The sequence below is a fragment of the Dermacentor andersoni genome, chromosome 4, assembly GCF_023375885.2.
Source record: "Dermacentor andersoni chromosome 4, qqDerAnde1_hic_scaffold, whole genome shotgun sequence".
NCBI classification, from domain to species: Eukaryota; Metazoa; Arthropoda; class Arachnida; order Ixodida; family Ixodidae; genus Dermacentor; species Dermacentor andersoni.
In genome coordinates, this window is record NC_092817.1 from 50033592 (window position 1) to 50047920 (window position 14329).

A 14329-nucleotide genomic window follows, 5' to 3' on the forward strand; every position below is an offset into this window, starting at 1 on the left:
TAATGTTACAGGGAAGTGGTCGCTTCCAAAACGATTATTGATGACATTCCATTCCAGATGAGGCAGAAGAGAAGCAGAGCCAATTGCTAGATCTATCGATGAATACGACTTGTGTCCGATGCTGTAATAGGTCGGCTCCTCCTTATTAAACAGGCAGGTAGCAGAGGTCAGAAGAAAATTTTCAATGAGTTGACTTCTCGCGTCACATTGCGAGTCTCCCTACAATGTGTTGTGAGTGCTAAAATCACCCACAAGTATGTAGGGTTCCGGAAGTTGATATATGAGGCTATAGAAATCTGTTTTTATGAGATGGTAGTTTGGAGCTACACACATATATATATATATATATATATATATATATATATATATATATATATATATATATATATATATATATATAAGGAATAGACAGTTACCAACTTATTGAAAATAACCCCCCTGACTGACACTGTTTCAAGGGGTATCTGTAAGGTTACACGATGACAAGAACGCAATATGAATAACCCAGGTTGGCTATGTCACACATGGTTAACCCTTACTGCCTGGAAAATTGGAAAGAGTGATACAGAAGTCAGTAGAGGACAGGAAAGGGAGAGGGAAAGACGAAGATTGAAGAGAAGTAAAGAAAAGGCAACTACCGATTTTCCCCCGAGTGGGTCAACCCGGAGGTGCCATCTACGTGAAGCGGAGGCCAAAAAGGTGTGTCGGCTCCACTGAGAGGCAAACACCCGGCATTGGCTCAATCCCCAGGATCCCCTTTTCCCCGGACACGGCTATGCTGCACACGGTTAGATGCGGGAGGGTCCAACCCTCGTGTGCTCGGGTCCGTGGTGTCGCAACGCACCAAACGCCTGCTGACGCAGACGCCCCTGCGGGAAAATCGCAGGGGCTAGTGCAAAATCTAAAATTGAGGACACCACCAGTCTTTTTTATGCTTGTGCGAATATTCAATATTTTCGGTTATTCAATCAAATATTATGCTATTCGATATTCGCTTCGGGTCGAACTTCATATTCAAAGTATTCAAGCCCATCGAATATACGTATATTTTTACATATAAGCCGCACCCCCAATAACACCCCCTAGGAAAGAAAAAAAAATCTGCGTGTATAACCTGGGGAAATAACCGCACAAAACACTCAAATCTTATAAAAATTCATGCAGGAACTCCTCTATGAGTTCTCCAAGTATGCGTAAGCATTGTGCCACATAATTGCTCCAGTGTCATTATCAATGTTATGAAACTTGATCCAACCAGTATTACCAACATGGAGGAAGGAAAAAACTGAGGAGAGGCCGTGCCCCCTCCGCACGATAAGAAAAAAGTGTGAAGGAAGTCGCGTAATTTTTCTTTCCTTTTTTCTATTTTTTAATTTTTGCTGTAGCGGCCATGTTATCAGGGTACAATGGCGTCTTTGTTATGGTTGTGTCATGGAGGAAGGAATGTGTGGACTCGCGCGTGATGCTTCGTGGGTTTAGTACTGTTGCTAAGGCGTCGCGTGTGCAGGATTGCGTTAGTCTCTGTTAGTTAGTGTTTTGTTCCGCTACGTTATCTAGACCGTGCTCTCCCAGCTGTTGTGGTCAAGCAAAAAAACTTAGTGCCTGTGTTATCCTTGTTCACAGAGTGAAGAAGGATAACTAGTGAAGCTGTATTGGGATGACTATCGTGATGACCCCATTTATTTATATAGTTATTGCTATATTGAGTTAATAAATACACATACATGTAACTTCTTGGTTGTTATTGTCTTTTATTTTCTCTCATTCGTTACCACAGTGACCATAGCTTTGTGGCCGCTGTGGTACGAAGAAGTATCCGCAGCCCGCTCCTCATAGGTCCTATTCGCCCGCTGTCGTCGCACATATTCTCGCTGCTGATGGCCCTCTGTACTTCATCGGTATATTCGATGGTGCCGACCTGTCGGCTACTGCGCGTTTGGCTGCAGCGGCTTCCCGTCGTTTTCACACCCATTGGCCCTGTTGTTCACGTCAGCACTCTTTGAGGGCACATTCTTCTTCAGAGTGAACTACGCACGACCTGTCCGTAGCAAGTCGAAAGTGCAATTGCTGATTACGTCGCTAGGACGATTACTACGTCAGAAGAAAAAGAGGCACAACGATTGGTGGGTAGACTATGATGTTTATTTTTCTCTGTCGATGGAACTCGACAGACGGATGCAAAAATTTTCAAAACCTAGCCATATACAGCTTCACTGTAAATAGATGTAGTTTCGCCCGAAAGGCGAAACATCGATTGCGATAGCAAATTAGCAAACAGCCATATGAAGTATAAGGATCATAATTTTATCGGCCGTATCAACTTGTAAAGATTTGCGTGATAACTAAATTAATAAGCATGGTGTCAACACGCACAGGAAACACGAACACTCCACGCTTAATGACTGCGGACACTCGCTGTCAAAATGCTGGCGTGAGGAAACGCGGCAGCAGCACCGAGCGAAGTGACATTCGTGCTGTCTATCGCTTCATCGCAAAGCGAGGGCCGAGAACACACTGCACGCATGAAGTTACGCGCTGCCGACGTCTCTACATGACCTAGACACTGGCCCCAACGCAGATCGCTCACCGCTTCCTCTTCGCATTCGTCCCTTTCGCACAGGCGAGATTGAGCCCCAATCGTCAGCTCCCCTCGCACGCTATCACTCGCACATACAGCGTAGAGCGCGTGGCGACGGTGTTATCGCCCTTGGACCTTTTCTTTCTCTATGCTGGGACTTTATACGGAACCTCACGGCGACGCTTGGAGTGTCCGCTATCGCAGTTAAACGTGAAACGAGCGGGCATATAACGCTGTATACACCATGTACCACGCCACAGACGAAGGATGACATGGGGATATATTTCCCGTCTTCTGTAGATTCATGCTAACTTGTCATCACAGACTGAAACCGCTGTGCATCAGATGACGTACGATAAACACCTTGTACGTCAGTGACAGCTGTGCAGTGTTCCTGCTTTTGACAGCGGACGATGCACTTGTGACACGTAAAACAGCCATGTGGAAGGATGGGAAAGGAGCGTACTGCTGTGAGTAATAAAGGGACGAACCCCATTTACTACAGTAATCTTTTGTGCTCGATGGGCGCAGGGAAGTCAAAGTTGGCGGATGCGGTACAATACTGAACAAGGCTCTACAGAAGAACATATGCCTACGCGCACGTCAAATGGCAAGCTGCATGTATACGCGCTTACTGTTTGGCACCGCAGAACTTAGTTTCTGTGAAGCGTCACTTACTGTGAGAACAATATACCTCAGGCCACAGTCGGCGTATTTAAACGACGTTCTGCTCCAACGTATTGTTCGTCGACATACTGTGGCTCGTCACACCTCCGCCACTGTGAATGGCCGCCCAAAATGTGTTCAGTTAAGCAATACGATTCCTATGAAGCCGCGACCAGCATAAGTGTTAGTACTCATGAACTGCAGATGGGCTTGCCGTAGGTCGTATTGCGATGGAATACACCACGATTGGAGTGGTCGGGTCGCCACGGTGCGCAAACATACGCGCAGCCCGGCATGAGAGTGTGGTGTGATCATGGTGTGATTGTGAAGAGGAAGAGGCGCTATTCGCGATTGAAGCCAAACCTGGTGGCTCAACACGTGTTCACACGTCAAAGTGTGCGCGGTTGGTTTTAGTGTTCCCGCTCTGAAGTCCATAGAGCCACGGCAGGGCAGCTGAACACGCGCACTGAGTGGAAGTCCCAGGAGTCCTTAGTTACCGCCTAAGAGACGTGAAGGCGAAACCCTTGTAAAGCCTACTGTAATTCATTCTGATCCACCTTAATCCGCCCTAATTGACCTTAATCTACCCTAATTATCTTAATCCTCCATAGTACACTTTAATCGACCTTAATCCTCCTTAATTGACCTTAATCCAATCACTAATCAATCATTAACGAACTTTGCCCTTCATTATTCATCTCATACATGGCTGGACATTGGTTCGCTTCAAGCCTTCCTTGGGTCACGTGATATTTTCTATACCTCGCAACACGACCTTGAAACAGAAATCTAAGGCTTTCGCCTTAAAAACTACTGGGGACCAAACGTCTCAGCAGATCTCAATTCTTGTTCCGTGATCTCAACGTAAGTGCTAGGTCACGTGTTTGACCATCACTGTGGCTTCACGGAGCGTTCGCATGCAAAGGCTGGCTGCGTCACGTAATACTCCCTCCTATATTTTTCCTTCTTCCATGATTAGCATTATAAAGACAGCGCTGCGGTGACACGAACTGCTGCGGACGGCGGGTGAATTGATAACTCAAGCCAAGGCAAGCAAACTACTGCAAGTGGAGGTACCATGTGCGTTCCAATCATAATTAAGCCAGTATCGCTCATTAGCGCCTTATCCGTCCGCGTCGAACCATTATCAACCGTGACCCACCGTACACCGGCGGCGGCTGCATATCGCGCGGCCGCTCGAGCACCCATCTTGAAAGCGGTCTGCGATGGGGACACAGTGCGGCGAGTGCTGATAACTTCGTGCGCGTTGTGTTCTCGCCGCTTAGTTCGCATTGAAGCGAGGCGCATGGGCCCCTATCTTGAAGCAATATGCGATGGAGGCAGAGTGTGCGGCGAGTGCTGATAGCTTCGCGTTGAAGTGAGAGGCAGAACGAAGGTGAATTCGCTCGCTGAATTCGGGCCCTATCTAGAGAGCGATCGTCTTACCTTACCGGACGGACGTTTTTTCTCATTGGGTAAGCATAGAAATGCTTACGCATTTAAGTGCCCGTTCGCGGACACACTAATCATCCACGACACATCTTTGGGCAGCGGCTCTGTTCCCCACGTCTTCGACAATGCTGATGGCGAACTTTGCCCTGTTTTCACGGCAGCGCGGTCCCCGCTGCCGTTAGGTGCGGGTTAGGCCTATCAGCTAAGGTAGGAAGATTGCCGCTCATCAGCGATCGGGCCAGAGATCATGCGCGGGGGCTAAACTGAGTACCGCAAAAGTGGCGAGTCTACTGATGCGAGCTTACAGAACGGAACGGATTCAAGCAGCTGAATTTGCTCAACACAGCATACACTTTTAGTAAAGCAATGAAGGGGGCTAGGATATCCTTAATATCGTGTTTGTAAAACTGAGCGCAACATAACCATGAACGTTCACCAACTAGCCCCCTTCATTGCTTTACTAAATATTATTTCGAGTACATCGGGCTTCTACATCCCTAATCTTCCTCCGCTTCCTCGTACCTTATATTTCGTTGCGCTACGTCCGTCCACGTCCTGTCCTTCCTTAATATCGTGTTTGTAAAACTGAGCGCAACATAACCATGAACAGCATAAACTGCCGACGTTACGCATTCAAGGTCGCACATGTCCAGCTTCGCGACGACGCGCACGACGGGCGAACGCTCCCGCGTCATCAACCATCACGAAATGTTAAGTAGACATGGGTTGCACGTGACGTCAGTTCCGGCTTGCAAATCGCGCGTGCGCCATCTTTGAGAACGACCGCGTCAGGACGCACGCTTATACCGCCTACCGCCGCGCCTGAGCTTGATGTCGTTCGGTTTATCTTTGCGACATGACGAAAGAAAATTTGCACGCGCTTTGTCCATCATACTCTGAAGAGCTCGTAGGACCGACTCGGGCACGTTACAGAGCGAAGATCGAAATGTGTGACGGCATCGACCCTTATGAACTGTGCATCGGCAAGGACGCTACGCCGAACGTCGACTTGCTGCCCACCGTCACGCACGCCGACATCGTCAATTACTTGGTGCTTTCAACAAGTCACGTTACTTTGCAACAGATGAAGGCGTACAAATCCTTAGAAGGCCACAATTATTTTACGAGCGGATGGGTCAAGAGCATCGCAGCAAAGCAGCTGGCATCAGAGCGCGTCATCGTTTTGAGCGAGGTTAGTAAATTATCGATCGTTAAGCTCCGCATTTTTTTATTTCTCCAAATTTACGCTTTGTGTTCCTGTAGACTGTCTGATTTGTTTCTTTTTTGTTGTTGAGCGTAACCATTTTGTTGCCTAGCCCGCGTACAGCGGAAACTTGAGAACAAGTGGTTAGAAAATTGTGCACAAGTTGTTAACATATGACCAAGCAAAGCATCACAACTGTCACAACTGTTAGAAAAATTACTTTCTCAACTGCTTGCTATAGAGCGAGCTTTTCTGAACCTTGTAAAGCGCAAGTGAAACCATGGTGCTCCTGCCACATTTTGTAGATAAAGTGGCGTACAACCACACAACAAACTGTTGCTGGTGCTCAGCAAAGTGGTCGTATGAAAAAGAATATTTTCTGAGGTCATTTTATTCGAAAACAGTATTGGTGGAAATCAGTTTATTTGACATTTCACATTTCAAAAACTGTATTTGCTGAAATCATGTTGTTTGACATTTCAGGTCAACCACTCTCAGCGCCTACGGGAGGTACCCCTTAAAGTGTGGATTCTTGCCAAAGCAGATGGAACTGTCGGGACAGCGCATTGCACGTGCATGGCAGGTGTAGGCGAAGCATGCTCGCATGTTGCTGCTACACTTTTTGCCATAGAGACAGCTGTGAGGCTGAGGGACTCCGTTACTTGTACTGAAAAGAAAAATACATGGCTGCCAGCTCATAGCCGGAATGTTGAATTCCGAAGGCTAAGGGAAATCGACTTTTCTTCGTCAAAAGCAAAGAAGAAAAAGATGGACAACATTATAAACAGTACTATTACTGCACATGTAACCCCTTCATCACATAGGCTACTGCCAATCCCAGCTGCGACAGATGCAGAGCTTGAGCAGTGCTTTTCAGCAATAGCAGATGCAGGAGTGACGCCAGCGTTGTTTACTCTGCATGAAAAATATAGCTCTCTTTTTCATCCACCACGAGCAAAAGAGCCTTTACTTCTTCGAACCCTAATGTGTGAAGAGGCCGCTTCTGAGGATTTGCCTGCTCTGGTGAGCCGAGCCGAAGAGTTTTTGAAAGAAATGGTGATAACAGAAGATATGGTGCAGCATGTCGAAGCCGTAACAAGAGAGCAGTCAAAATGTGCAAAGTGGTTTGCATTTAGAGCTGGACGAGTAACAGCTTCAGTTATGAAGAGTGTGTGTAGGACAAACGTGGACTACCCGTCAATAAGCTTGTTGAGAAGAATCTGCTACCCAGAGAAAAACAAGTTTTCATCTGAAGCCACAGACTGGGGACTCAAGCATGAAAGTGCTGCCCTCTCCAAGTACCAAGCAAATGCAGTGCAATGCCACAACAATGTGACACTAAGGAGGGCCGGCGTTTGTTTAAGTGCCAAATATCCCCACCTTGCAGCATCCCCAGATGCTATTGTCAGCTGTCTATGCTGCGGTGAAGGCATTGTTGAAGTAAAATGCCCTTATTCACTTGCAGTACAAGGACTAGAAGCAGCATTGAGCAACAAAGATTTCTGCCTGGAAGCTAGTCCAGAAGGACCTCGCTTAAAGAGGACGCACGAGTATTTCTACCAAGTCCAAACACAGCTGGCAATGTGTGCGGTGAAATACTGCGACTTTGTCGTTTGGACGCCAACTTCTGTACATATTGAAAGAATAGTGGAAGATTGTGCATTCTTTCAAGGAATTCTGGAATTGGCAACACGATTTTTCACACATGTTGTGCTACCTGAAATGTTTTCACAATACTTCACCCGAAAAGATACACCAAAGGCTGGCACTAGTGCTAAAAGATCTGTGTACTGTTACTGTCGAGGCCCAGAAACAGGAAGAATGGTGGCATGTGATGGGGAACACTGCCCATACAAATGGTTCCACTACTCGTGCATTGGAATGAAGCGGGCACCAAAGCAGAAGCACTGGTATTGTGCAGACTGTGCTCAACTGAAGAAATCTTAGCAGAGTCCCTGGAACAAAAGCCCCACGCTTTCTTAAATATGTTACCATGAGTTCTGTGTCAGCAATTGCAGAAGATACTTCAAATCAGACTTGTAGCTAATGAAGGATTTATGGATTTAGCATGGCGACAAGCTCTCATCAGCTACATACAAATGGTATGGGAAAGATCACATGTGGAAAAGGAAGAAACTCCTAAAGAAGTTTGGCCACATAACCAGCCACTGCTACAATGCTCTACTCGAGTGGCGCTATGCATTCCGAGATGGTGTCTTGTGATCTGCTGTGCAATGTCTCTTGGAACACACACCGAAACAGAAGGTCATACTCATCCGTCACACATATGGGGACCAATCAAACTATTCTATGCCCGAGTACAAGCTAGGCGAACGACAGAAGGGTTGAAATACAACTGTAACTCTCAATGTACATGGACTTTCCCCTTCAAGTTGCAACGGTGGTTTCAATTGCATTTGTCTTTGATGTGATGCAGATTTCAGAGCTCACTAGGCAAGACTGCTTTGTCAGTGCGGTATGAAGAGAAAGCTTCAATCAGTATATCACACTGCCAACAATAAAGAGATTGGGTAGTTAGCACCCGTCCTGTGGTATGTTTCTTTTGTGTCCTTGTTCCTTAGTGCTGAATGAATGTTATTTATTCATACTGTCAGCACTGCCAAGACAGGAGTTGCGATTACAGAGCAATATAAAATAGAAATACAAGGTGGAATGTTAGAGGCTCGTGTACTGTACGCTGTCAGTGCACGTTAAAAAACCCGAGGTGGACGAAGTTTCCTGAGCCCTCCACTACGGCGTCTCTCATACCCCGAGTCATTTTGGGACGTAAAACCCCATAAACAAACAAATAGTGTAAAATCAGACATTTGATAATTCAGGTCACAGAATTTAGGTTAAAAGAAGTACAACTTAACAAAACATCTGAACAAAATTGGTTTCCTAGATACCATTCACAAAGCAAGCCATACTTTAACCAGAAGTAAGATCCAAAACATCAACGTATCATTGCATCAGCAGGAATACAAATGTTTCAAGCAAAGCAACTAGAAACAGTATAGTGCTCCCAGACAGGTGCAAACAGCAAACAAACAATTGCAAGATAGATTCGAACAAAATTGCATATTATATGGGTCACAAACATACAAATTCAAAACAGACAAAAATATTACGCAAGGGCGTTTTCAAAACTTCTAGGTTGGAACACTGAACAATCGCTTTTGATAATTTCAGTCATTGATAGTACGAACCAGAAAAAAAATTTTGATAGTCTGCTCTAAAATCAAGCAGTGCGATGTTTGGGATGTTTTGTTCTGCTAAGAGAGAACTGGCAGCCTCTATGCTGAGTACAGTAAAAAAATTACAGGTAAAAATTTGTTACAGGTAAATTGCACAGTGTATGCAACAATCATGATCGTCAGCCTGGTTACGCCCACTGCAGGGCAAAGGCCTCCCCCATACTTCTCCAATTACCCCGATCATGTGCTAATTGTGGCCATCTTATCCCTGCAAACTTCTTAATCTCATTCAACCACCTAACTTTCTGCCGCCCCCTGCTACGCTTCCCATCCCTTGGAATCTGCTCTTTTCTTATCCCTTAACGTTACTCCTATCATTCTTCTTTCCATAGCTCGTTGCGTCGTCCTCAATTTAAGTAGAACCCTTTTCGTAAGCCTCCAGGTTTCTGCCCCGTACGTGAGTACTGGTAAGACACAGCAATTATATACTTTTCTCTTGAGGGATAATGGCAACCTGCTGTTCATGATCTGCAAATGCCTGCCTAACGCACCCCAGCCCATTCTTATTCTTCTGATTATTTCATTCTCATGATCCGGATCAGCAGTCACTACCTGCCCTAAGTAGGTGTATTCCCTTACCACTTCCAGTGCCTTGCTACCTATTGTAAATTGCAGTTCTCTTCCGAGACTGTTAGACATTCCTTTAGTTTTCTGCAGATTAATTTTTAGACCCACTCTTCTGCTTTGCCTCTCCAGGTCAGTGAGCATGCATTGCAATTGGTCCCCTGAGTTACTAAGCAAGGCAATATCATCAGCGAATCGCAAGTTACTGAGGTATTCTCCAGTAACGTTTATCCCCAATTCTTCCCAATCCAGGTCTCTCAATCCCTCCTGTAAACACGCTGTGAATAGCATTGAAGAGATCGTATCTCCTTGCCTGATACCTTTTTTTATTGGGATTTTGTTGCTTTCTTTATGGAGGACTACGGTGGCTGTGGAGCCGCTATATATCTCAGTATATTTACATACGGCTCGTCTATGCCCCGAGTCCATGATGTCTGCATGACTGCTGAGGTTTCGACTGAATCAAACGCTTTCTCGTAATCAATGAAAGCTATATATAAGGGTTGGTTATCTTCCGCACATTTCTCTATCACCTGATTGATAGTGTGAATATGGTCTATTGAGTAGCCTTTATGGAATCCTGCCTGGTAACGGACAGTAAGCTGATCGGTCTATAATTTTTCAAGTCTTTGGTGTCCCCTTTCTTATGGATTAGGATTATGTTAGTGTTCTTCCAAGATTCCGGTACGCTCGAGGTCATGAGGCATTGTGTATACAGGGTGGCCAGTTTTTCTAGAACAATGTGCGCACCATCCTTCAACAAATCTGCTGTTACCTGATACTCCCCAGCTGCCTTCCCCCTTTGCATAGCTCCCAAGGCGTTCTTTACTTCTTCCGGCATTACTTGTGGGAGTTCAAATTCCTCTAGACTATTCTCTCTCACATTATCGTGCAAGAATAGCCTTTTCCAAATACCACGCATACTCGGCAAGCTTAGCTACATGGCTCTGGATTTGCAGGAACAACAGATTGACAGAAATTTGTCAGTGCACAGCAAACGTTGACGATTTTATCTAGAGGTGTGAACTGGTGTCCCTGTTTGAGAGTCGCATACTCTAGTGACAGAACGGATTTCATTATGACATACTTGTTACGAACCAAGCCGATCACCCTCTCAACGTGAATTCTGACATTTGCAATATTTCTCGTTGCCTCGACATCCACTGCTGACAATTGTCTTTTGCCTTTGGTGAATGCAGGTATGTGGAGCTTTGCACAGTACAAGCCTACACTGTCGGCAATATCAAAGCCTCTGTCAGCCAGTACCACATCACCATGAGATAAATGGTCAAGAATGCCGCAGTGTTCAGTAATATGTTTGTCAGGGGTCCTGCCTCCCCAACCATCGGAAATAAAGGTGATCACTCCCTGAGGACATATTCCGATAAGGTACTTGGCTGTATTGCTAGATTTGTACTGGGACCAAGTCTGACATCTTGGTTGCAGGGATGACGGCCGTTCAAGCTTGATCTCAAAGCAGTCGACTATGACCGCTACCTTTTCTCCGAATGATTCAAAAAAGGCTTGAGGCATTGTCCTCCTTATTGCTTGCCTTGAGGGCCATGACATCAGAGGCTTCAGTCTGCAAAATGCAACGTGTAGCCATTTGTCAAATATCCGACATACTGTCGATTCCGATATATTAAAGCGGTAAGCAAGGTCTTGGTATGGCAGGTTCAACTTAAGCTTCATTAAGAACACTAAAAATTCTTGAAACTTTACCAATGAGTTTTGTGGTGTGTGTTTAACAAACTTCTCTAGCAGGTTGAACACAGCCATTAAAACTACAAAATTTGGAAGGCCTGTGTAGAATGACACTTTGTTGGGGTCTTCACGCAGGGACGCCTCCGACATTTCCATTTCCTCTTTTTGCTGTTTCAACGTGGCCAGCTCAACGGATAGTTTGCGGTAATCTTCTTCTAGCAATTGGAGGTCTCTGCACGTGAGCTCAGTTTGGACTTCTGCCTCTGGAAAAAGAAACAGATCAACAGAATTGCCTGTCAGTGTGAAACTCAGGACATAATAAAATTGAGAAACCTTTAGACTAACATGCTTGGGAATCATATGCACACGAACCTGTCGTTGTAGTAGACTCCAGAATGGGGCCCATTGGAGTGAGCTCATCAGGCTCTAGTTCCGAGCCTATGGCGTGCTCAGGTGGCGTTACAGGCCTCACGGGCTGCTTGCACACTGCAGCAGCACGTGGCTTGTTCTGCTGTCGCCGTTTACACCGCATGTAACGCGCGGATGAAACCACAGTAGTGCGGTCATAACGGCCGTGGCCCAGCCGCAGACTCGGTGCCCAGTCCGGATTTCCATCGTCCATCAAACAGGCAGGCTTCCCTTTAAAAGAACACACATGCAAATGCATTAACTGCACATGTACCGTGTATTAATTGCAATTTAAAGCGCACAGTTGGCAATCTACAGAGCTTTGACTAGCGCTTTCAGAAAAAGCTCGTGTGAACGCCGCGGGTAAACAAACAATTTCGGCAGCAGTTTCCATCCTCCATCAAATTGGCAGGCTTCCCTTTAAAAGGATACACATGCAAATGCATTAACTACACATGTACCGTGTATAAATTGCAATTTAAAGCGCACAGTTGGCAATCTACAGAGCTTTGACTAGCGCTTTCAGAAAAAGCTCGTGTGAACGCCGCGGGTAAACAAACAATTTCGGCAGCAGGAAAGAGAAGCGGCCAGGCGAGTTAGTGTTATAAAAGGCGTAATCTGAAAATTCCTTTACCTTTGACGAAGTGAAGACCGCAAACACGGACATACTTGTCATTCTTCAAGTCCTTTCTATTTATCCTTGCCAGCCAAACGCTCCGGCGCTGCTCAGACAAGAGCCTCGTTCGTTCACACTGGTTCTTAATAACCGCGGGCAAACTAAACAGTCCGATGTGTGGCTGTGCCTTGTCCTTGATAGCAGAAGAATCGCTTCTCGTTCTGCAGCCAAAAATGGCACAAATTGTCATCGTGAATCTGGAGTTGTCGGTCTTCTACTACTGCAGAGTACACGACCCAGCACGATATCCGCAGCAAGTGTTCTCAAACATGGCGGTTTCCGGTTTCCTGGCTTGCGGATGTGACGTTGGTGCAACCCATGTAGACTGAAGCACAACGGTGAGCAAGGGCCTGTAAACACATCTGTGCTGCTTTAAATTTGCATTTTGCACGACAAAAAAATTTAAATAACAGCACTTTGCAAATAAAGTGACTCCTGACATGAACCTGTTTCCTTTTAATGCGATAGCAGCTATATGGGCACTCCATGGCGAATTTCCGTCGTCGCGTACGTCGCAGCCGTGATGTTCCCTATAAAGTCCAAGTGCGACAACTTCGCGGTTGCGCACCGTATGCTGTAGCCGAGGGCGAAAGCTTGAGCCGAAAAGGATGGTGGCTTCGCACGGCGGCGTCGTCCCGCGCTCGTAAGAAAGGTATGGAGGGTGCGCGCGGTACTTTCACGCGCGCAAGGGGGCAGCTGTGTAAACCAGCTGCGGCGACTGAGCGCGGCCGCGCGCGTTCTCTCCTGGAAAGCAATCTGCATTGGGTTCGAAGGCTATAGCCGACCGGACAAAGCTGTTGACTTTGTGTGCGCCGTGTTCTCGCGCGCCTATATAGTTCGCGTTTAAGTGAGAGGTAGCATGAAGGGGAATTCGCTCGCCGCTGCTGCCACTCTTCGTCACGCCAGCATTCCGACGGCGTGTGTTCGCGTTCATCGCCTGAGACGTGTTCGTCCGTGCACGCGTGGCAATGTTTACAGCGAATGTTTACAGCAGTTTATGCAGCTGATAAAACGACTAAACTTACTTCGTATATAGCTGTTAAATAATTTGCTATCACAATCAATGCTTTGCCTGTCGGGCGAAGCTGACCTTTTCTCAAGAACCAAATTTCGTAATATCTGGCACTAGTTTCAAGGTTTTTATGTAACTCCCAGAACTGTACCAACTATTCGCTTTGAATTTATTCAACACGAAGGACTGTATGCTACCACTTTCTTTTGACTTTGCTTCAAACCAAACAATTGATGTTCGCACAAGCCTATTTTTAATGCAATCAGCATTTGTGGGGTGCTTCATGCACTTAATTTTTTTAATTTGCTGTTGAGGTCCAAATATAACCGCTTTCCTTTCACATCAACTTCGGTTACTGGATGTGCTACTGGGTATGTGCCGCTCTTCAGAATCGTTGCATATAAAACATATCGCCACTTGCACACCCATCATTAGATTGCTAGTCGCATTGACGTCGCCAATAGTCGCCGAAGGATGGATGCGCCGGCAATTATTTTCTGTCTGGCTTACCAATCTGTTCACAGCAATGGTTCACAGTAAGACCGACTCCTTCAATTTTAGCTTCTACACCATGTTCTACACCATTTGAGCGACCAGATTGGTGGTGCCAGCTGGTGGTGCAAAGCTCAACCACGCAAACACAAAGCAAATTACTGTATTCTGCTTAGCTGCTGGAGTAAATTTTCGACAGCGGCGTAATCGCGTTCACAATTACGCCGCTCCCGAAAATTTTCACCAGCAGCAAAGCAAGTTATAGCGCGTTACTGCAATTTTAGCTCTGTGTTTGTCTGGTCGAACTCTACACCAT

At 46.0% G+C, this 14329-nt stretch overlaps 2 protein-coding genes across 2 annotated transcripts; one reads left to right on the forward strand and one right to left on the reverse strand.

Moving 5' to 3' along the window:
• Positions 1-5469: 5469 nt before the first annotated feature.
• On the forward strand, positions 5470-8438 carry LOC129385755 (uncharacterized). The gene is made up of 2 exons (XM_055072821.2): positions 5470-5888; positions 6384-8438. The coding sequence occupies exons 1-2, from the start codon at positions 5553-5555 to the stop codon at positions 7845-7847; spliced, it is 1800 nt and encodes a 599-aa protein (XP_054928796.2). The 5' UTR covers positions 5470-5552; the 3' UTR covers positions 7848-8438.
• A 90-nt stretch (positions 8439-8528) lies between these two features.
• Positions 8529-12742, reverse strand: LOC140217329 (uncharacterized). The gene is made up of 3 exons (XM_072287824.1): positions 12468-12742; positions 11798-12064; positions 8529-11688 (listed from the first exon to the last, which is right to left on the reverse strand). Exons 1-3 carry the CDS (start codon positions 12697-12699, stop codon positions 10655-10657), a joined length of 1533 nt encoding a protein of 510 aa, XP_072143925.1. The 5' UTR covers positions 12700-12742; the 3' UTR covers positions 8529-10654.
• Between the last annotated feature and the right edge of the window lie 1587 nt (positions 12743-14329).